This window comes from Echeneis naucrates, chromosome 1, assembly GCF_900963305.1.
Source record: "Echeneis naucrates chromosome 1, fEcheNa1.1, whole genome shotgun sequence".
Lineage (NCBI taxonomy): Eukaryota > Metazoa > Chordata > Actinopteri > Carangiformes > Echeneidae > Echeneis > Echeneis naucrates.
The window spans coordinates 8673707-8697437 of record NC_042511.1 but is presented as its reverse complement, the minus strand read 5'-3'; the positions used below and the strand labels follow the sequence as shown (position 1 = coordinate 8697437).

At 40.3% G+C, this 23731-nt stretch overlaps 1 protein-coding gene across 3 annotated transcripts; it reads right to left on the bottom strand.

The window, feature by feature from the left end:
- Positions 1 to 382: 382 nt before the first annotated feature.
- On the bottom strand, positions 383 to 18778 carry LOC115041018 (high affinity choline transporter 1-like). Of its 3 annotated transcripts, none has more exons than XM_029498282.1 (9): positions 11528 to 11641; positions 10388 to 10543; positions 8736 to 8785; positions 7141 to 7211; positions 6249 to 6397; positions 5348 to 5491; positions 5007 to 5160; positions 4600 to 4817; positions 383 to 3850 (listed from the first exon to the last, which is right to left on the bottom strand). In XM_029498282.1, the coding sequence occupies exons 2-9, from the start codon at positions 10421 to 10423 to the stop codon at positions 3308 to 3310; spliced, it is 1365 nt and encodes a 454-aa protein (XP_029354142.1). In that variant the 5' UTR covers positions 10424 to 10543; positions 11528 to 11641; the 3' UTR covers positions 383 to 3307. The 3 variants fall into 3 exon arrangements, with proteins under 3 accessions (XP_029354142.1, XP_029354134.1, XP_029354126.1); XM_029498266.1 differs by lacking the exons at positions 7141 to 7211; positions 8736 to 8785 and adding exons at positions 11811 to 12015; positions 18417 to 18778 and having other exon boundaries at positions 3308 to 3850; XM_029498274.1 differs by lacking the exons at positions 7141 to 7211; positions 8736 to 8785 and adding an exon at positions 11811 to 11994.
- Between the last annotated feature and the right edge of the window lie 4953 nt (positions 18779 to 23731).

Sequence of the window (23731 nt, the reverse complement as noted above, 5' to 3'; positions counted from 1 at the left end):
CATAATTAAGACTGTTTTTACATGGTGTTGTGTGTCTTAATCCTTGAGTTCGGAAAAAAAAAAAAAAAAAACGCGGTTTGTTTAGCTACAGTTAACCATCAGTCACCTAAATATAATCATATAATCTTTGAGTCCAACAGAACATTTGTGGCAAATACTAAAATATTGTGTTCATGGGAACCAGAAAGCACACAATGTTAATGGCTGAAAAACCTAATGTTTCTGAAGGGCCACAGGATTTTACCACAGACACAAACACACACACATACACTCATTGATGGAACAGCATGTGTGTGTGGGGGTCAGGTATCTTGCCCAGGTAGTTGAATGACAGGAAAACATTTCCTGCTTATGACTGACACACACAACTCACACATTTAGTTTCAGCTTTTATTCTGAGAGAGCATCACCCCATGGGGATTGACATTAATCGATTACAAAGTAGGACCTTACCAAGTGGTAAGAGAAAACAGCCTTCATGAAAGTTCAGTATACAAACACAGTTATTGACATTCAACATGCATAATAATAAAAAAAACCAAACACAAATTAGGTGGAAATACAATGTAGAATTCTTTACCTACTTATATTGTAAAACTAACAGCTGTCCAGCAATTTCACAGATGTTTTTTGACTGAACCAAACTTGGAAAATAAATCATTTCTCCTAAAAAAAAAAGAAAGAAAAAGTAATAGATGAACGAAAATATACTTGTGTTTTATTAACAAGGCCTTATTATCTTTCACTGTGTTGAAGACTGCTTGCTGACAACTGAGTGTTTTTTTGGGGAGGAGTGCTCATTCCATTTGACTTTTACTTTCACTCGTAGGCATGTTATGTGTGTGACAAATTAATTTAAAAATGCTGAGGTGAAGACACACTGAATGTTCAGCAAAATGTAAGTTGAATTTATTTGACTTTAAATGTTGCTAACTTGAGATAATACATTTTTCTTCTATTCAATGCATAGCAAATAACTGGTAAAAAATAAAGTGTACATTTACAAATCATGATCAGACTGTACAAGAGTATAATACAGGTAGAAATCACAATCATACATATAAAAAGATAGATGCATTGTGTCCTGCATGGATCCTGTTTTGAGACACATTTTGGTTTTGTGTGATCAGGCTTTGGAAAATGACATTCATACACTATTTCTTAGGATAGAAATCTGAATCAAAGATTAAAATTTTGAATAACTAAAGCCAACATTACCACTCCATGAGGTATTTTAACAGTGACTAGAGTATACACCCATTTTACAACGTGCAGCCAATATGACAGTTGAGTGAAACCAGTTTCCAGTGATATTAAAAGGCAACAGTATGATATGAAGGCTTTTTGACTGTTACTCATTAGTAGGAATTTCTTTGCACAACAAAAGGCTCAATAAAACAAAACATATATAATAAACCCACAAGGGTAAATTGAAGAGTCTTTTCTTTGATCAGATCTGATAATTAAGCAGTAAAATGTGTACTGGTTTGAAAATGTAAATTCAGAAACTTAGCTGCAAACTTTTTCATCACATAGAGGAAAAAATGATCCCACTGTAAACTAAAGCTTTGCATAAAATATATAAGAAAAAAACAACAACTTTACAGTACAAAACCACAAACAAAATGAAAGGCTTACATTGGTGGATGGTGAGGAAAAGCAAGGGTGAGGAATGGGTGAGGAGGAGGAAAGAAAACAAGGGAGATGTCTGGTGCTCTTTTTCTTTTGGTGCAGTTGTAGCGAACTGCTACATTCAGTTATCCATCACGTGAGTTAAATGCAGCTGAGGGTAACTTTGACATGCTGGGAGAGTGTGTTCTTCAGTTCTGTCTCTCCCTGCTGTTATTAAAAAAAAAAAGGGTAGCGAAAGGGATAAAATGAAATAATCATGAAAATACTGAGCGTTTAAAAATCCTGAAATAGTGTTCACATCACCTCCGTCCAAGTGTTTTTTGGTTGCCATTCATGATTTTTATCATCTCTTGCACAACAAAGCCAACATTTGCGTGCAACCCCACTCAGAGCCCCACTCAGAGCAGCGTGACAGGGTGGAGAACTATAGTCATCAGTACCTGGGTGGTGGCAAAAAAAGTCACAGTGTAGATAAAAAAAAAATAATAATAAAATAATAATCTTGACGGCGGCTGAGTAGGACTTAGGAGATGGAGGTGAATGTTTAATTTCGGTAAGTCTTCACATATTAGGCATGTTCACAGAAGTTTGATGCTGATGTTTGCTCTGTCATTCAGATTTTACTGTGGTACTGTTATCACTGCTGCTGCAGCTTAAGGGAACAGATCTCCAGTAGAAAGGAGAAGAAGATCACATTCAAATAAACACTGTGCTCATTCTTCATTCTTTGTTCTGCAGGCCGCACGTCTTTGTCTGCTTAAAAAAAGGTGGGGGGGTTGACTGCCATGTCAAATGCTTGCTTGTCAAATCAAGTGCAGTGCAGTTCACACTGAGAGGGAAGCGAGACCCATTTGATTAACACTGCTGTATCTTTGAGTAAAGGATAAGGCAGGTCTTGGTACATTGCTGTTTTCTGAGAGTATATAAAATAGTCTGATATGCTCGTTCTCACAAAACAAAAATCTGAAAAACACACTATTTTATTTTTGTGGATTGTAAACCTTTATCGTCATTGTGCTGGACTGATCATCCTTTGATATCACGTTAGTTTCTTCTGCGAGTGTCTATTTGCAATAAAGTGTTGCCACAGTGCGGTGGTCTTCAGGACCAGTCGGGTCTACAGTCTGTCAGAAAAGCAGCAGTCCTCTCTGTTGGATGGTGTCTTTGTCAAAATTGTCATAAAAATGTTTGTATGTGATCTGTTAAGTGCGTAAATTTACAAGTCCTTCTTTTTAAAAAGAAAAAAGAAAAAGAAAAGGAAAAAACAAATAAATTTGAATGGCCTGACGGTCAAACTAGCCTCTGGGATCTTTCTGTGGACTGCTTATAATACAGTGATGTATGACTATTTATAAATATAATGCACCACTGCATTTATTCTGGGCACCCATATAGGAAATCATTTTAGGATATGCTATGCTGGCTAATATAACTGCATTCTCTGCAGAGGAGCATGAGACAACTGATGATGTTGGGTAAAAGAGAGCCCAGATCACACCTACCTGACCTAAGAGTTATCACCACAAAAAATTTACTATGATGCTGTACAAAATCCTCATCTATTGTGCCATCTCTGCTGTTGTTGTTGTTCCCCCTCTGTTAACTCTTACTAGGCAGAAAAAGAAATATCTGCCTCCAGCCAGCGCCCGTCTTCTCTCCCTCTTTGCAAGCGTCCTTAGCAGCTGCTTGTCTCGAGTAGCTGCTTGGCTGCAGAGGCTTCTTCGTTATCAGCGTTGGTCCTCTTGTCATCGACGGCTCGGGCTGATGGTTTCTGCTTGCGTTTGATCTTAAACACATCCCACTTCTCAGACAGCAATCCTTTGTTGAAAACGATGGATGCCAAATAGGAGAAAAGCAGAATGGACAGAAGTGACATGATCATTATGGCGGTGCGGAAGGGAAAGAACTGGGTCAGCCTTCCCTCTGCATCAAGCCGGCAGCCAGGGAACTGGATGGCGGGTGGCAGGCCAATGAGGGGCTCACCACTCAGTACCCTCAGGATGAGTCCCATCAAGTAACCCACAGTGGCTCCATAGCCATTAGACACCTTGAAGAACAGGATGCAGACTAGCTGAGGGAACATGATGGTGTAGGACATGTCTACGCCCACGAGCCAGAAAACCAGAACACTGCTGTCCAGGAAGGTGAGGGCAGTGCCAGCCAGACCGACCACCACCACTGAAATACGGATCACCCACTGCATCTCATAGTCTGACGCCTGCAGGAGAAAGACAGTAATAAAAACAAACCTTCATATTGCACATTGTTGAGGATCTGAGGATTGTCTTGTCACCTCCTTGACCAAAAGATCCTCTTTCAAAGACATAATATCTGTAAGTGACTGTACTATGACAGGCCACCTGATATAATGAAACAGTTTGTTGTTTTGCCAGAGTAAATATCACACAGTTATAACTCAGTGGATATAATGTACAGTATGAATGTCTGCTGAAAGCTATATATCAGCAAGCTGAAAAGTGCCCTGTGACAATGCTCTCCTCGAGGTTTCTGTCTGGTTTCTTGACACCATCTCCAAGTACTTTCTCTTCAGAAGCATTGTTATCGCACTTTTGCATTTGGAAAGTACACAAGGTTCGAAGGGATGGCCCTCAATTTTGCAGGAATGTGGTCATGAACCAAACCAAAAAGTAATAGTTGGAGATTGAGGGTGACGCCATTCTCATACTGTCATGCCACATCACTGTCATGTCTAAAAATAGGGCCCCAGATAAGTTCCTTTTCCTTTAGGGTATCAAGTCTAGCTGAGCAGAATGATATTACCAGCCTCTCTGCAGCCTCTCACACAAGTGGAAGTCACATCATTTTATTTGGTTAAACAACAACAACAACAACTCCCTATTCAAATGAACTTCATTACTGAGCAAGAAAACATTTTAATTTTAGACCACGCATCCTTCATTTGACTGAACACATATACCCATAGATAGCTTTCACCAGATTTCTCACCTGCTTCCTGATGATGTTCTTGTAAATGTTTGATGAGAACAAAGAGGCAGAAGACAAAAGGGCTGAGTCCATGGAGGACATGACAGCAGCAGCTACAGCGCCGATGCCGATGATAGAGATGTATGTAGGCGTGAGATACTGCAGGGCGATGGGGAGGATGGAGCCTGCCTGGTCACGCTCATATGGGGTCGGTAGTCCATAGCTGGTTGAGTTCCAGTCTGGGGAGAAGCACAGGTGAATGTTTGTTTTTTTTTAGAATTAAGAGGAAATTAATGTTTGACAAGCCAAGTGAAAGAAAGAAGAAAGGTGCTGTCTTACTTTAGTGGAATCATGGGTAAAATATATAAAGCCTCATTATTTCCCAGGGATTAATGCATGTGCTAAGCTTGTAAGTTAAGATTGTGTACCTGTAGATGCAGCGACAGCTCCCACCAGCACGGAGGGGATACCTAGCACCAAACAGAAGGCTGACGAGGCGAAGCAGGTCACTTGAGCCTGGGTGTAAGATGAGGCGGACAGGATTCTTTGGTAGAACGCTTGGTAGGCCAAGCCCCCTAAAGCCTGGCAAAAACACATAACAGAAGTCAGTTGGTACAGCAACACAAAACAAGAGGAACAATTCTGTGAAGACTTTGTTGCTGCGTTTCGATGTTCGCTCATCTAATGAAATAAGTCTATTGAATTTAACTGCTGTGACGGCGGGAGCTATGTAAATGCTGCATAAACAATGTCTCGCAATGCCACTCACCAGCAGCATGAAGTCGTCAAACCACTTGCCGGCCTCATCGAGCTCCACCGTGCCGACCCAGGGAGCTTGAAAGGTCTGGTTGTAGGCCGTCAACGAGATGTCCACAGAGTGAGGGTTGGTCAGCAGGAAGGGAACACACACCCACTGTATACACAAACACAAAGACACAACTAATCTGATTATGGGTCCAATTTTCAGCTAAACACTGAAAAGTTGAGCTGGTCCACAAGGATTAGTAACAGCAGTTGAATAAACTCTCACTATTTATCAGTAGTTTCAATTTCAAGTCCCATATTATCTATCAGCAGGCTAATGTTCATGGAATTAAAATTTGATTTTTAAGCCACTATCATAAAGAAGTATTCTGCTGAAGGTTGTGCGACCCAATTGGAAGCTCCCGCCCAGTCATCATTTGTAATCATTGGGAGATTGTCACCACCATCAGCTATGTAACACAAACAAACAGGAAGTTATCTCTACAGAGCTACAAAGGCAACGCCACAGTCCAAAAGAAGATGCTTGTTGACTTATCCAAGGGTCAACTGTACAAACACAGCTTCTGAATAGGTCATGTGAACTTCATATCCAAGTATCAAACAAGCTAATGAGCTTGATATCTGGAAAATGGCATTGGTTTCATGACTTAATAAAATAAAATAAATAATAAATATCTTTTTTACTGAGTTAAAGAACAAACAGTCCTGAGGACACAGGGAGGTAGGGAGTAATGCCAATGCCTCATGATCAGGACCAAATGTGATCCAGAGTCATTCATCTAATTGTCTCTTTTATGTAGTTTGAGTGACTTAAATCTGATAGGGCACATTATTCAATGATTTCCTTTGTTAAATCGCTTCATAAATAGCTCCTGTGTAAATGAGATCCAACAGAAGTCACGCACCAGACTGACAAAGATGAGGATTAGCTGGATCACATCTGTATAGGCCACAGAGTAAAGCCCCCCCAGCAGTGTGTAGATGATGGCCACCACTGAGGAGATTATAATGGAATAGACGTAGGACAGATCCAGGATGACACTCATAGTTCCACCTGGAAGTAAACAGCAGAGCAGTGAGACTCAGAGGACTGACAGATGGAAAGAGACCTGTGAGTTTTCTATTGTACACAAAAGGGTAGCAACAGATAACATGCAACTGCTTAGTGTAATATTTTAACTGCTCTACATAAGTTCTTGGTCTCACTTTTGATTTTAATTTGTTTCTCTCTCACACAGTCACACACATATACATGCATTCATTCTTATGTACTGAAGATACTTAAGAATTAATAAGGCTAGGCAATGACTGGTCATATGCCTTAAAGCAGTCATTTTCATTGAACACTTGACAAACAAATTACACATTTAGACCAACAAAGAGCATAACATTACATCTTTAGTCTTTTGAGTCAAGAATTAAGTTACACTTAAACATGGGTAGCATTGGTTTAAAAGTTTAAAAAGCATCAAATTGTTTTGATAAAGCAACAAGTCAACATAAAAATGATGATAAAATGAGAACAAACAGAACCCTAGAGAAACGTATAACAGAAGCAGCCTATTGATTGTGACTCCAAATGATTCTTTTTTCACCATCTAGGTGAATTAAAACCATTAAAATTGTTTTGTAAAATCAGTAAAAGAAACAAGATGAAGGTGAGGAAAGTGTCTTCACAAGGAGAAATAAATGTGTAAAAATGGGGGGAAAAGCTGTATGTATGAGTAAATAAAAAAAAAAAATAAAAATAAATAAAAACATCTTGTTACTCAAACAAGGCAAGCAAAGCGTCACTACCTTCACCGTCTCTTCTGCCACATTGCCAGGGTCCCCCCAGCCGCAGCCTGCAGCCACACCACAACAATGCCCTTAAACAGAGAAGTGTCAGATCGGCACCATCGATTGCCACTGCTGACCAGTGTCAACACACTACGGACCCCACCACCCCCTAAAGCCACCCCGTCACAACTTACTCTCTTCCCCACTAGCATTGCATCATCTTGATGATGTATGATTTCAGTTGGACCTGTCACCCCATGTCCTTGGCATTCTTGAAATCTGATGTGCTGGCCTGAAAATTTTCTCATATAAATATATATATATATATACACATATTCCATCTCCTTAATCTTGTTATCGAAACTAGATTTTGCATGTAACACCATTTCATTATACTTAAAAGATTATTATTACACTTATTTACCTCCTGTTCACACTTAGTGCTGAAATGCATCTTGGGATACTGTGAAGCAGCATGTCTATAGCTGACCACAATGACAGTATTAGCTTTACATAATAAAAACCTATAGTGACACCAAGGCAAGTTAGTACACCTTATTCTGTTTAGATGTTTTGTGTTTTATGTAGTGTTGTAGTTTGTTGTGTGTCGTGTATTTAGTGAAATCCATCTCAGCTAGCTGCACTAAAAGGTTCCAGTGGACTCAGACTGCTGGACCCCTCTAACCCTGTACACAAGAACAGTCTGTAGGTGTTGTTGCATCTTATAATTAATCTTGTGCTAAACACACCTGCTTTTCAGGTATCTCTTATTTGTTCACTGCTGAGCTCTGCTGTTCCCCTCTGTGTTATTATTAGAAAGAGGAAAAGGGGAATGTAATTCAGGGGCCTCTGGGACTGGGACACCAGGAATGGACAGAGGCAAAGAGCCACCCGAATAACCACTGTGTTGTTTTTAGCATCTCGTTCCACTTTGAAAACTCATGCATGTGTGTGCATGCACACACACAAACAAACACTCAAATTGGAACTTTTGTTGTGTTCCCATCCCTTACGGGCAGAAATTTGACCATGTTCATACTATATGGCTCGCTGAAATAACATGGAAGGTGTGTATTTCAAGTTAATTCCTTTCTGGCATTGAACCACCACACTCCCACTCAAGCAGGCCGTTAAAGCTCAGCTTATGCAACACATACACACATAAACAATCTCCCGGCAACAACACCCTTGTGGGTCAAATGCTCAACGCACTCTGGAGTGCCATGAGTTTATGTATGTGTGTGTGTGTGTGTGCGCACACTCATGATGCAAAGCACACCTCAGGCGTGTATGTGTAATGGTCCCAAGACAACAACGGTTTTGCTGAGGAGCATGGGTTCCCCTGATTCTAAATTGGTTTAATAGGTTTGGATAAAAACGTCCCAGGAACATTCCTGCCTGCCTACCAGTCCTTCTGTGGAGTGCACACTGACTCAGACACTATCAATGCATCTCACTGATTCCCTCCCTTGTGTGTAAAACTCATGCATGCAGAATTGCAAATAATTCTGCATGTAACACTGATCCCCTTTGAACCAGTCAGAGTCTTGGTACAAACAATGGAAAGGCGTTTTTAATAATGACACATAGATCTAATCTGAATAATTGATCACCTTTCACAATCAACAGGCTGCTCGATGTTTAACCCCTTTTTCAAATTACACTGGAAAAGAAAACAGCGTTAAAGACATAAACGAAAAAACATTATGTACACAAACGCGCACGCACACAAACATCCACACTTGCAACTGCAATCACAACACAAGAACACGCATCCACGCAACCACTTCAATCATTACAGAAACAGTTTAACAACAGTGTTAAATACATTAGTTCATGGAGGATAAAGAGGATGAGATTAGAAGGAGCCACTTAAATCTCGTCATTTGAACAAATTCCAAACAGTCCCACTACAAAAATAATCCACAGTAATGTTCATTGTAATCCACTGCATTAATAAATTATTCTCGTTGACCGAGAGAGAGAATAAGCATCTAGAGCATGTGTTTGTGTGTGTTTTTTGTTCACTGTTTTATAGGCTTTTCTTCTTACAGGTTAGTGCTAAAAATGCCAGCCCAGCATGGTTTGGTTTTCTTCGTTTATCAAGTTAATTCAAATTAATTGACTGTTCGGTAAACTGCGGCTGTTTACTGCGCTGCATGAAGCTTTACACAGCGGCTCCCATAAGAAGAAGAGAAATGGAAGATTAACTACCAGAAATATATTTTTGAAACAGGTGGCCCTCGCTCACTCCCCACTCCCATTTTCTTTTGAAGTTACTCTCACTGGCAGGCTTTATCATCTGTGGCCACCTTGCTAATTATTATTTTATAGATCTGTGAGTTGCTTGTCTATGTTTTAATGCTTCCAGATAATTTTGAATAATCCAAGAAACAAACTGTGAAAGACCACCAGCAATTCCTTATGATGGCTAGAGACAGGGGATAATAGCTAGCTGATGACTGATATGGTGAATGCTATCGCACTTAAGAAATTCTACGATTTTGTATCATAACCACAAACCTTTTATTGAGCCTGTTTTCACTAAAGTTAAATACTTCACTGCATTATCAAACTATATGTTTTATCATTGCAGAAGAAAAGGCCAAAGCTAATGACATAATACAATTCTTTCTCAAGTAGCTCGGCTGGAGTGAGTCCAGATTTCACATCCAATAAATAAGAGGATAGAGGTGCTAATTTTACTCCTCCAGGACCAGCCTCCTTATGATCTATGTAACGTATAACCCCACACCTACTGAAGTAGTTAGATCTGGTTGGCTGTAGACATGATAAGTTTCCCCACGAGGTAGTACACGTGCTGCTTCCCCTCAACCCATTCCATTTTTTAACTCATGAAACTCTCCTTTATTACAAAGCTAGACAGACAGTTGCTAAATTGAGATTTCATGTCTTCTGACTTTTTTATGGATATTTTCACGCAGCTTTTTACACCAGTGTTTGTTAAATGCTGTATACACTTCATGTTTGTACATTTTTATCAGCTAAAGCTGAATGCAATGTCAGGTTAAGGTGGCAGAAGTATCAAGAATTTGATAGTTTTCTGTTTTCCAAAGTGTTGGCTTATGAAGCTGTAGTTTATGAACGATTTGTTGGCAAGAGAGATTTGCATAGACATGAACTTTTTTATGCTGTGGTGTTAGTGTACATTGTGTTCCGAGACTGGTGTACCACTCCATGATTGCACAACTATGTGTGCGCACGCATAACAGTGTGTGTAACTAATTACTGTGAGCTGACTTACCCAGGCTGACAAGTGTGCGTGCCACCCACAGGACATCGGCCACCAGTGCGGGAAAGATCAGTGCGCTGCTCAGGAAGTTCCCATACTTCTTTTGGAAGGGGTCCATCATTGTCAAATAGTTGTTCTCTCTCATGGGTTTGGCAAAGAAAAACCCACCTGGAGCAGGAGGGAAGAGATTGCCATAAACCAGAGTCTCTCTCTGGAAATGATGAAGCAATAACTTCTAAAAACATGGCTGTATTTCTTTCATTCAAAAACCCAAGCGAGAAAGAAAGGAAGAAGAGGAAGAGGGTGAGTGGGAGCACGAAAGATCACGTCTGCATGAACAATAAGAAAAACAAGTGTTCCCTGCAGATAACTCAATAAACACTTGCAGCTGAGCTCCTGGGTCCACTTGACCAACAATGGACAAGAACATAGAGGGCGGGTGTTATATTTCCTGATCAGGGACTTTGGGATTTCCAGTTCAAATTATTCTCCAACCGAGCAGGCCATTGTGACACGGAGGCCTCAGCACTGATTTCACCTGTTGCAAATGTTTAGAAGCTGTTAATAAAGTATGTCATTCAAAGGGAATTCAGGACCAGGCAATTCAAGTCTCTTAGAGCCTCAAATTACAATCATGAACTGATTTCTCATGGTCCTATTTTTAACATGAGTGACGCTTTTATTGGTGTGTAGAGTTAGGTGGGGGTTGGGTGTACAGGAATGGTGTTGGGGGCCAACAACACTTAAGCTTTGGACGGAAGTTAGTTCATCTTCATAATCACACCTGCACCACTGTGTATGGTGGTTTGGGAAACCTGTTGCTTAAGGACAAACACTGAAAATAACATGTTGACGTCTTCCCTCTTTAATTCCTTAGTCCTGAATCCACCATTGTTTAATCCAAAAATCAGACAGGACAAAGACCAGAATGATTTTAAAATGAGGGTCTTCAGCAAAAACTTTCACCACGCCCCCTTGCAGTTTACCTCCTACCAAAGAATAGTTTTTTGGCTTTTACTAGTAATTGCAGGTGTCAGAGGACCATTTCAATTTGTGGACAGTGCAATACTGCGTAAAGCTGCTCATCTAGTATTGTGTCTATTTAAGGGTTAGGGGGTTCAGGGTTTTAGATGGAGCACAGAAGCCACTCACCCAAGAAGAAGGTCAAAACGTAGGGCACAGGCATGAGGGCCCACACTGCACCTAGCGTTGGGTTGTATGTTGCTTCAGCTATACCGAGGATGAAGCCTCCACCCACCCATGTCGCTGTATCAAGACAAATACACGTTAGGGAGAAACATGACAAATCATGTTTACTTGTGCATTCCAAAGACTTAAAATCTGCTAACCAGATACCTCTTCCAGACAATGATCATTTTAATACTTAACATCGCAGCCTTATCTGTCTAAACTGAGCTTCCTCTGACTGCTTTACCGGTGAGAGTGAAGATGCCAACGAGCAGGTTGATGTTGCGCCCAGCCAGTAAGGTTATTTCCATGCCGTCTCCCGTGGACTTCTTCTCCACCTTTCTGGAGCGCATGGATGCCCAGATACCCGTACCCAAGATCAACAGGTAGAACACTGCCATCACCACCAGACCTGGCACATTGAGAGCCATCCTGAATTACGAGTGTGTTCCCTGTTGTATAGAAAGATAAAAAGAAAGAAACATGAAGATCTGATTTGCAGAAAGCCAGAAAAGGCAAGACAGAAATCTTGTCTGCTTTTTTTTTTTTTTTTTTTTTTTTTTTTTTACCGTAGCCGTCATACAGTAAGAAATACACAAACAAAACACAAATAACAGTCATGACTTTTGGTGGAAAAATATTTATAGGACTGCAGGACAAGCGTCCAAGTCTGCACATATTCAAATGTTATCTAAAGTGGTTATGACAAACAAAAGTAAATTCATCATTTGCAGAAAGCTATGAAGCACAACAATGAATAGAAAACAATAGCATGTACTCAAATGACTGAAGACAATAAAGCGAGCCAGGTGAAAAAGAAAATACCTCATCTTAAAGAAAGAGTGAATGAAGTAACAGGCTGCAGTGGAAAAAGAAAAAAATAAAAGAGAAAGGAACAGCAGTATCTCGGATGACCTGGCTCTACTTGCTGGGTAGACGGGGTGATGGGGGTGAGGAAAAGAAAGGTGGAGTAGGAGAAAAAAAAAAGAAGCCAAGTGAACAGAGGGATGAAAAGTCAGAGAGGCGAAAGTGGTCTCACCATAATACTTGGCAGCACTGAGAAAGATGGCGGACAGATGTTGTCCCCCGTCTTCAGTGGTTGGACCGCCCGAGTTTCGACCCCAAACATTGGGAAGTGAACACAACTCATAGCCACGTTAGTGTGTACATGTGTGTGTCTATGTGTGTGCAGTTATTGTAACTGTTATTGGACAGAAAGTCTTTAAAGAAAAAAGGATTAAATATGAGATAGCCTTGAAAAATGAAGATATTAACAGGTTTGTACCTACTTGTACCCTCTTCTCTCATCAACATGACCCGCGTTGGGATAATTTTTTGTTGTTGTTTATCTAAAATATCACAGTGAGGCAGTTTCTTATAAAACCTTCTTCTTTATTATAGACAGAAACTTATTTAACATTAACACAGCCATCCTTTTCATGGTGAAAAAACAAGAAATTGCTCCCACCCAATTTAAGAACACATCTGTTATACAGAAAGCTTTGGCCCAAATCATAAAACTTGGAAGAAGAAAGAATGCATATATATTCACTTGGGAGAATGAAGAAAGGAAAAAAAGAGAAATGTTTGTGAAAGAAAAACTAAAAAAATAAAAGGTAAATGGTCAACGTATGTAATTGTGCGTGTTGTGAGGACAAGGAAGGAGTGGGTGATGGGCAGGGGGTGGGTGGAGTCAGCCGGCTGCCTGAGTCAACAAAAGTCTCACCCACGTGAGCCATGTTTTTTTCCATGTCCTATATGTGTGTGTGTGTATGCATATACTTTCGCAGCCCTACATACCAGACATTGCAGAGTCCAAACTGCATCTTGATGATGGAATAGAAAGAAAGCCAAGAATTGCAGTCTGTAAAATGACTAACAGAACTGAGATATGTGAAGAATACAAGAGGTGGAACGGGGGGAAAGTAGAATAAAAAAAAAAAAAAAAAAAAAAAAAACAGTCTTCTTTATGAGAAGCGACATATTTGACAACTGTAGTTAGTTACATGCACGAATTCAAACATGCACATCAGTACATCAAATACGGTGCATCATGTGTGTCTATGTGATGACATAGTGGCTTAAAAGCATCTTTATTAAAACAAAAACTTCAGCAGCGTTAAAAGCTGATCCTCAGTTGAAGCAAACCTTTCAAATTGAAAACAAGTCTGATGCTTAACTGATGCTCGGTTGAGTAATTGATGCTGCGATACATTACAAAGGGTATAATGCACAACTGTTAGTACACCTTCCCCCTTTTGTGGTTCTAGTCACCACTAAAATCAACAGCATTTATATTTGCAATCGTGCCAAGGACTTGTAAAACATTTTATGGAGCTGTATGCAGTCTCAGGGGAGGCTGTAGCCATGGTTGATTGCTGATGTTTGTCTGCTTGTAAAAAACCAAGAATGCAGGAACGGCATGTACCAGTTGAAAGGATTTCTGAAGTTATTACTCCTGTCCCATGATTAATTGCTCATCAGTGACTGACCGATTCTGAAGCTATAAAGAAAACGTGTAATATTCCACGACGGCCTTATCCGGAGCCATTTGAACATTTTGCCCTTTCTACATAGCGTTAGCATTAACGCTTGTTTACTTTTACTCGTCAAACACCGTCCTGAGAACACCTATTATTATCAAGTCTAGTATATACATTTTATAGGAACAGCTGCTAATGCTAACAATGGCTTTGTTAGCAAGAGCAACAATTATAAATAGCTCTTTCAAATCACATGCTAATAGATTCAACATTACTGTCTCATAAATAGTTTTGACTAATATGTTTGTTATTTACATGTCAAATAGTGACAAATAGAGAGTAAAAATAACTTCAGGTCCCTAACCCTAACCTCGGATTATTCTGAAAATTTACTGAAACACCAAAACTATCAGATAAAAATGGTTTAATTAATCAGAGACAACTATTTATTTCCTCATGAGCAACCCATTGGGATTCGCCAATAGACGTTTGATTTAATGGCCAGGTAAAAAAGTTGACTGATAAATCTCCATTAATTAGTCCCTTTTGATTTTGCCTGTATGCCTAAGTTACACTGGATTTCCACAGTCCTAAATATTTTTGTGAGCACCCTCTCCGCGTTGTGAGAGTACACAAGACATTTCAGACAGGTCTGGAGTCTCTCCCTATTCTGAGTGGAAAAAAAGTCGTTCCTATATGCATCTCTTACGCAAACACACTTTCTTTGCCCTCCTCTTTCAATGTGATGAATGTGATATCCACAAGAACCTGGCCACTGCTTGTGGATCACATGGCTGTCCTCAAAGGAAGGCAAACATGCTCATATTACCGACCCTGGGCCAAACAAACATGCATTGTTAATTCACATATTCCTACAGATTCAGTCACACATTACTAATGCTAGACATTAATGCTGCAGGCAAAAAACGTTCACTGCAGCAGAGCAGAATGTCCATGTAGCACATACTGCTAAGTGGACAGAAGAACCAAGCAAATTACGAATTTGGGGGAAGTACTAAGCTTTGATTTAGTGAATCCAATCAATATTCTTCTAACCCAAAGTGTTGGAGGCCAGGAGCTACTCAAGAGGGCTTGTTCCCACAAGTCTAATTCTCCACATAAGAATGACATTGGTTTAAATGATCAAGGACCACATCTGAATGTCATAGCAATTAATCAGCTACTATGTTCTTCTTTTCCACCTTTCAGGTCTCACGAACACGTCTCCACCTTAGCCCAATGTCACAGGTCACCCTTCACGTTAGACATAAATGTGTGTGTGCAGAAATTAGACACATTAGACACATTCTCACAATGAAGTGCTCTATCATTTTCATCTTCCAACGTGAAGTCTTTTTTTTTTTTTTTTTTTTTTTAAGGGTCACTTCTGTAATTTGTTAAAGCCTAGTAACTTTCCATAAGACTTCCTATAATACAGGCACACGAATAACACATTGGAGGGGTGGGTCTAATTTTTCACTGTATACCTGAGAGAGAGTGGCGCTCTCTCTCTCTCTCTCTATATATATATATATATATATAGAGAGAGAGAGAGAGAGTCCAACATTCTTCTGTTGTAATCATTTCAAGAAACAATATACGTGCCTTGGCAAGGTTAGTGAAAAACAGGCTGATTTAATCCAGGTTCTGATTCTTGGCATAAATTGGGCTCAGACTAAAGGACAAGTAAACAATCTGCATTAGTAAAACTTTGCAGTTAACGAAAAAGGAAATAGCAATCAGTGTTAATGAGAAAATAACTGTAGTCAGCACATTTTAACTTCCAAAGAAGAACTGTCAAAAATGTCTCAGGAGATTTAAGATGGATTAGTGAGTCTATTAAAATGGGATAATCTGAGCGGAACATTGGTACCAAACTAGATCTGAAACTACACTAATGAATGATCAGGAGCAATAAATTGGGGTTAAATTGTCCCAAAACTCCAATCATCTGAGCCTGGCTTTACTAGAGTAAGTAAGTCATGGTTATTAATATCTGCGCTGCATCCAGCTGTGCAGTGTACACTAGTACACAAGTTTGCAGAACAGCTCTGTGGGTGGTTTAAAAAAAAAAATAAAGGCAAAAGAGTGCTTATGCCTGTTTAAAGTCAGATTTTAGAAGTTTATTGAGCTTACAGGGTGCAGCCATGAGTTAAAAATCGCATTTGTACTGCTGGATTTATTTCCAACTGGGGATTTACTGTCACAACAGTTTTCAAACTCACAATTGTGTCCCCTTTGTTCCTCATTCAATGAAAACAGAAGCATAAGATTTTACACAGGCAGGTTAAGGTATCCCTGCTCTCTGCTGTACGTTATGTTTTCCTGTGGTGCAACACTTCAGCGTTGACAGACATGCTGTAGGTTTCAAAGCACCTAATGACAGTTGAAGGCTTTGCTCATCTCAGAGAAAGCTTGCCTTGGATTGACTGCTGCTGTAATGTGGTTAGATGCCCGACAGCTTCTTTTCACAAGGTATTCCATATGGTATCTCTGTCATACAGGTGCATTACTGCGTCTTGGTATGGGCGCAGCAACTAGTGGTTTCTAAAAACACCTCCCCCTCCACTCACATGCCTCATCTCCCTGACTCGCAGTACTTTTCCGTTCAGACTCAGCTCTAACGCTAAGTGCATGTTTGCTGCCTGCCTCTTCTCCATCTTCAACACCACAGTTCTGTGATTTGGAGGGTTTAATATCTGCCAGGTCAAGTATAACCGTCAACTTTCACTGTAAGCCTGCCAGTGCCTGCACAGTCATATATACTTGAAGGCTCATTAGACTTCAGATTGAGGCAGAGCACCAGTGAAATGTGACCTGCAATCCACACACCAATGCTAAAGAAAACTGAGAAGACCTACAGAGAGGGGGAATCCACTTCCTTTTGTCTCTTGTTAATATCTGCTTCTTTAGGCTTAACAGCAAAAAACACCCCATTTAAGAAATTTAAGAAATCATCCATCCAGAGTGACAAGCAGAACAAAAATCAAGACATAGCAGTCACAACGCAGTGCTTATAACCATTCCTCTGTTTTTCAATGGTATTTAAAAAAAAAAAAAAATCCTAAAAAAAACTTCTACATTTATGTTAAAATTCAAATGAAATAAGAAGTAAAAGTTTTTACATTGTGTCAAAGATGTCAGTCCACTGTGGGCACACAAAACCTTGAAACACTTCGTACCTCAGCAGGCCATTGTGGGGATCCATGTAAACGTCACAAGGAGTGAATGGACACACAAAAAGTGTCAGCTGAAAGTACAGCAAAACCAGTCACGCCAAAGACAAACTGAAGATATTTGTCTTGGACGATGCTGTTGACTTTTTTAGTCGGCCAAAAGTGCTCAGAAGAGCAGCACATAGCACGTTTAACATAATTACACCTGCAGGTACCACACCTTTACTCTCTTTTTCTTAATCTTTACTTTGAGGTGAAGAGGGCAGCCGAACTACGTGCCCAAAGTACACTTGAGTGCCAGTAAAGGTCAGTCTGGGGCTCATCTTAGTCTGCGCGGGGAACTGTTCCCTTTTTACTTACACTTCTTAGAAGCCATCAGTCTCAAGTTGAGTCAGTTCTGAGGGATGATGATTTTGGTTAAGAGAGACGGAAATAATATGAATGATAAAAGGCTGAGGGGAAATGCACCAAGAAGTGTTTAGTCCACGTGTTGAGGACTGACAGGAAATACCAACTAAGAAGAGAAAAAAAGTAAAGAAAATGTTACTTAGAACTAACAAAAATCAAAGAAAAGAAATTGGATCCACAGTGACATACTGTACATATAAAACCCCTCTGCAATCTTAAAAATAAAGGACAGTCCCTCCCTGCCATTAATAGTTTATTCATGACAAACTAAAGGTCTGAGATGGAAAAATAATTTGGACCTTGTGTGTTTTTTTTTTTTTTCATTGGGGTCTAAGTCGGTCCTGTCTCACAGTGTCATCTGTCCGAGCTCCAGCAGCTCCTCTATACTTCAACCAAGTTCAGTGGAAAATTACAGCTTATCAAAACAATTGATAGAGAGAATATATGGAAAAAAAACAAACAAACAAACAAAAAAAAAAGATAGTTAGCCCGGGCCACAGATGTCCAACCACAAGAGCCAATTTGTCTATGCAGCAGGGCCACTCTGCTATTTCTAGGACTGGCACGCACTCCCACTTAGTGTGTCCCAACATGATTGAGCTTCAATGGCTTTCTCAAAGAAAAACACACACTGTACATGCACACAAACAGAAAAAAAAAAACAATCCCCAAAATAAAATATATACATAAAATATACATAATGTCAATGAAGAAAGAAAAAATACTAAACAAAAAACGAACAGCACAGGCGACATATGTTACCATATTCAGTGGTTGAATACATACCTAGGGTAAACAGTACGTGTCAGTTCTGAGATGATGTGCAGAGGGAACAGAGCCTACTCTCACAAGACAGAGAACAGGCCAGGTGATAAATTCAGTCCAGGAGGAGAACGTTTCATGCGACACTCATCCACGGCTCTGAGGAGGAAGAGATGAGGGCAAAACAACAGGTGCTCTTCAAACTCTTAAATTCAAAGGGTTGGGGGGAAAAAAAATGTCTTTAAGCAAAACTGTTTTTCAACAGGTTTCTTTTTTGCTGTTGTTTCTTTTCTCTTTCTCTCTCTCTCTCTCTCTCTCTCTTAAACAAAGTGCTCCAGAGAAAGGAGGGAGAAAAATCAGAGCAGCTGCGTGAGGCAGGTTCACTGAGGAAGGATGGAACTCTCTAGAATCAACACTCAGCCCTCCGCTGGTTTTAAAGCTCACAGGGTGGGAGGGGTCAGACGGGATGCAAATGAGAAGGAAGCTGAGACTGCTGTCCCCTGATTGGTGACTGTGTTGGTTCCCCTGCCTGCAGCCAATTAGCTGACATGAGAGCGGGGTGGACAGACCCAGCCCCTGTTCAGCTTCAGTCCACATGAGGATGACTTTAACTGCAGGGTGGAACTGGCACCTCGAACTGCTCATGGCCACCAACAGCCGACTTTCTCTGTGAGTCCATCTGTTCAACGCTGCCTCCCTCTGCTCACACACTCCTGGGTTTTTATCCCTTCCCAGCCCCCCCCAACTGTGTTTAGCTCTTGCCCTTCTTTGCAGACTTGTCTCTTTTTCCACACAGACTAAAACTTTATCAGACAGGATTCCTATCTCTCACCTACCTGTGGTGTTTCACAGCGACTGTACAGCCAGCGTGACAGATGCCAGCCACAGGATCCATAGGATTCCTACGCACCCACAGTATACAGAGAAAAACATCTCCAGTTCTGCCCCTGTCGTGTTTTTTTCTTTCCCAGTTTTATTACTGTGGGCTCATGTGTGAGTGTGGCTGCACTCAAGTGCCTCTCTGCCGAGGACTAACACAAAGCGTTGCTTGTTCTGTCCATATGGTTTAGTGTATCAAGCATTTAGTAAATCACATGGGAAGAGTCAGACAGAAAGAAACAGGCAGAAAAAGTAAGTGGTTAAATATAGACAGAAAAATAAGTGCTGTGGTATAAACAGAGCTTTCACTTCTCAGTATAAAAGGTTGTAACTTTTAACTTAAGGCTTTAGTAAATGCACAGATTAAAGTGCCTGTCGTTACAAAAAGAGTATGGCGGTTTATGGTTCAGGTGAAGCCGAGTGAGGCTGAGTGAAGCTGAGTGACACCTACTTGCATATAACCTCAAGGCTAAATCATTTCAGTCAATTTTCATATATTTTCATGCTGGTGGGGAAAGATGAAAGCATGGAGTCAAGAATGAGGTCTCATTCTAACATGGCAAAAAGGATCATCAGTCAAAGCCTGGCTTTCACAACAGGCAAAGACAAAATGTACCAGCCACCAAAGGAGCACAAACATCTTTCAGGACCCAAATGATGACATCACAAGCCATCCTGTTTTCTTTTTACACAGCTGTGAAAAAACTCACCAGTTCCTTTTCACTAATGAAAAAAAAAAAAAAAAATCATAATTGAACACCACAGGCAGTTCTGAACTATCTGTCTCATCTACTGCCTGGTAACTACGAATCTCCGCTCAATTGCTGACATTAAGCAACGTGAGCCAAAGTTTTTTCTCTTTTCCTCAGCTCGAATCGCTGCAGAGAGCAGCTGCAGAGGCAGGGCCACGCTGGACCTTTAAGAGTCCTCAGAAAAGCTCAGGAACTCGCCACTTTGAGCGCTTGTGTGTTCGAGTGTGGGTACAAATGAACATGCTGCACAACCAGCAAATCCCATTTCAAGATATCTAGCAGGCTCTAAAGTTTAAATTGCTTTGTTTGTTATTTGCTTGTCTCTCTACCTTTTGCATTGGTTTGAGTATGCGCCCCAGGCCCGTCTTTCTACCTCCTCTTTCTCCAATCACGTTCACTTACAGACAGGACTGGATCCCAATGAGTTCCAGATGGGTTCCACTTAAATTGTCAGAATAAAAATGTTGCCAGGGTCTTGGCAAGACCATTTCTCCTCTCTAGACTAGTCCCAGCTGTAGGGGAACATTTCACTTTGTAGGTACAGTGGGTACAATTTACAAAGTGCACTAAGGTATATTAGGTATTTTATGACGACACCTTACCTTTATTACTCCATCTTAACTGTACAGTAGTAATACAGGTACTCATTAAGTGAAAGAAGTAGTTAAAATTGTGGTAAATAAAACAGAGAGCTTTGATCACTTTTGCAGCACATTGACACATATCGGGACATTAAAGATTATACAGATTGTGAACAGTACTTGAATGTGCCCACTGGCACGAGGAGTAAATTGAGGAAGAACTGACTGTATCCAAATGTTCATTGGCACACTCAGCTGGGAGCCAATTACATTCCTTTATGTCTCACAAAGTGAAGCGCAGCATATACCTCCCACTTCCCATCCAAGGGCTGCATCCAGACTGAGGAACAAGCTGTCCCATTTTGAAGGTACTTCCAGACAATTCCTGAAGCTTTCGTTTCCTGGCAAGAAAAGGCTCCAAGGTGTGGTACTTTCATGGCCCAACCTATCCCAAGATTCCCTATGTCGACCAAAGACAGTCCTGCAGTCAGAAATAAAACGTGTTCCCAGTTTTATGTCCAAGGAGCCCTGTTATCACATTATAGCTTGAAGAAAAAAACCATAAAGTGTAGAACTTAGGACATGATGATTTAGCCTTGGTACGGTAAGATGCTACATTAACGGTGTACACATGCCCACAGGTTTTAACCAAGCCATGAACATGAAAATACGTTTTAGCCCTGCAGGGGTTTGAAATCTTTCTACACAAACATTTGTCAGCATTCAAAACTTTCACTCTTCGTACAATGAAAAGCACAACTTGATTTAATGATACTGTCTCATAAGTGTGAGTAAACTTCTTCAGATGCCCAATAAAATGCCTTGAGTGGGTGCAGATTCAGAAATCAAGAATGAGGCCTGTGGTCCATCTGGTTGTGTTTGAGGGCCTCTATAGCTCCAGTATGCACAGGTTTTGCAAGAGAGTGTGTGGAAGACACAAGCAGAAAACAAGCTGCCTCTGTGTGTATTCCTGTATGTTCTGCGTACTGGAACACAGAGTTTGATTCATGTCTAAAGTGATTTGGCACCGTCTTTGGTTGGATTTAATTTCTCGCTGCTGGGAAGGTGCTGCTTATGCGGCTCTGATTTCACTTACATATCAGTCTGTTGATCATCATTGCATCATTCATCATAATTTGTTTTTACTGTGCACATGACAGGCGGCACTGAGTCACTGAAATGCTTACTTTAGCACAGCATGTCCACATTACTCTGCATTTTTGAAACCAGGATATCATCTTTTTGCGCATATTTAAATGTCATGTAGAAAAATGTTAACTCAACTCCTCTACAGTCAAATTCAACACGTTGTACCGTGAGTGTCTCTTTTGGCCCACACTAGATCGAGTTAAAGCTACACTTTCTAAAGTGCTAAATTATTCACACTATGACAGAGTTTCAGCAGTTCTCTCAATAATTACAATTAAACACTAGTCACACTTCCAGTGTTTAATTCATACAACACCAGTGTACAGTTTTAAAGGGCAGCGTCCAATGTGTTTCTTTATAGCACCAAACACACTTGCTGCCATATTAACACTAAAATGTAGCTATATTTTCTAAACTCGTGTAAAAAAAAAACAAAAAAACCTGTAGCTTCTCAATTTATACTCACTAGTCAAGTTCTTCAGATATTATTTCATAATGTTGGTAACAACTGGTAAAAACACTGCACACAAACCTTTTTATTTATTTCAATGAGAAAGTGTGTCCAAACTTTTGACTGGCGGTGTATATGTATATATTTTCCCACTACAAATAATAATATTATAATATTAATAGTAATATTAATAATTAATAAATTTATTAATATAATAATATTAATAAACAATGAGAGGAGTGTTTCACATAGCACAGTAAGACCAAACAGCATTCAATCCAGCATCTTTGCTACCCTCATCCTTCTTCACTCCGATTGGGCTGTTACTCTCTTTAGTATTACCAGAATCGAATTTTGGCTTCTTTGTAATTCTTGCTGAATAAAAGTTTCAGTTCATACCGCGCTATGTCTCCAAGTAAATTTTGCATGACAACTGCATGGTTATCAGAGAAGTGAGCACATATTTAAGACTGAGAAACGTTTGTTTTGGGTTGATCACAACAACTTCGCAACTTCTTTTCAAAATCGTTGCCTTGAATGAAGAACATCATGGTTTTGTCTGATTGTGCAACTTTTAGTGGAATAACATCTCACTTTGTAACCAGTTAATCAAACAATGGCCTTTCCTACCAAGCCAGGGGTCCAGGAATTTGGAAACATCCACGACTGTTGAGGAGATTTGTATTTCCAGTATCTGACAGGATTGAAATGTAGCCCTCATCTTTTATTTCACAGCAGATGTGTCATTTTGGAGCTTTAAGGAACTTGCCTTCATGTACTGCTGGCTGCATCGTAGCACAGCTAGTCCTCCTGTACAATCCAGCAAGGAAATTAAACCTAAACATGCAAACACCTAACATGCAAAATCCAGTGCAGTATTTCCATACAACAAAAACAGCTCTTTAACCATCCAAACACATCAGGAAGCAAAGGTCTCAAGCACCTGCCATGTATCCAGGTAGCACGCTAACCCTAACCCTGACCATGATGTGTCGCTGTGCTTCTTCAAATTTTTCCAAAATTGATGTATTACTGTATTCATCCTACATAGCAGCATAATAATAGGCCTAGGCTGTTGGCATGGTGAGCTGATTAGCAAATGTTAGCTCACTAACAAGGAGCTCAGCTACCTCCAGAAATAATCACCATCAGGTAAAGTTGCCTTTGTTTAAGTAAGTTTAAGTGTTCTTAGTGTCATGCCATGACACTGTTTGGTTTGTCTGACTCCTTTTTCAAACAAACACGGACAGGTGTTTTGGCTTCTGGATCTCTTGTGATATCACCACTGTCAGATGATTTGATTATGACATTTGACTTTCTTATTCAACACCAACACTTTTTGAAGAACAGTTCTCTGGAAGTTGACATTTTTACTCTCAACCCTAACGCTGAATATCCAACACCAAGCACCAAGACGTGCACCAACACCGTCAGTTTCTCTTCTAGTACGCAAGCGTGGGCTCAGTGCGAAGTTTATGTCAGTGAAAGATTGGTGCTGTTCACAGCCCACCCCCTCAGGGCATTCAA

Bases quoted from the DNA above. Each gene is read 5' to 3' on its own strand.
- LOC115041018 (XM_029498266.1), bottom strand. From the start codon at position 11,994: ATGGCTCTCAATGTGCCAGGTCTGGTGGTGATGGCAGTGTTCTACCTG. The intron at 10,544-11,527 runs GTGAGTGGCTTC...CTCCTGCTCCAG, and splicing joins CGTTTTGACCTTCTTCTTGG to GTGGGTTTTTCTTTGCCAAA. The intron at 6,398-10,387 runs GTAAGTCAGCTC...GTTTACTTCCAG, and splicing joins ACGCACACTTGTCAGCCTGG to GTGGAACTATGAGTGTCATC.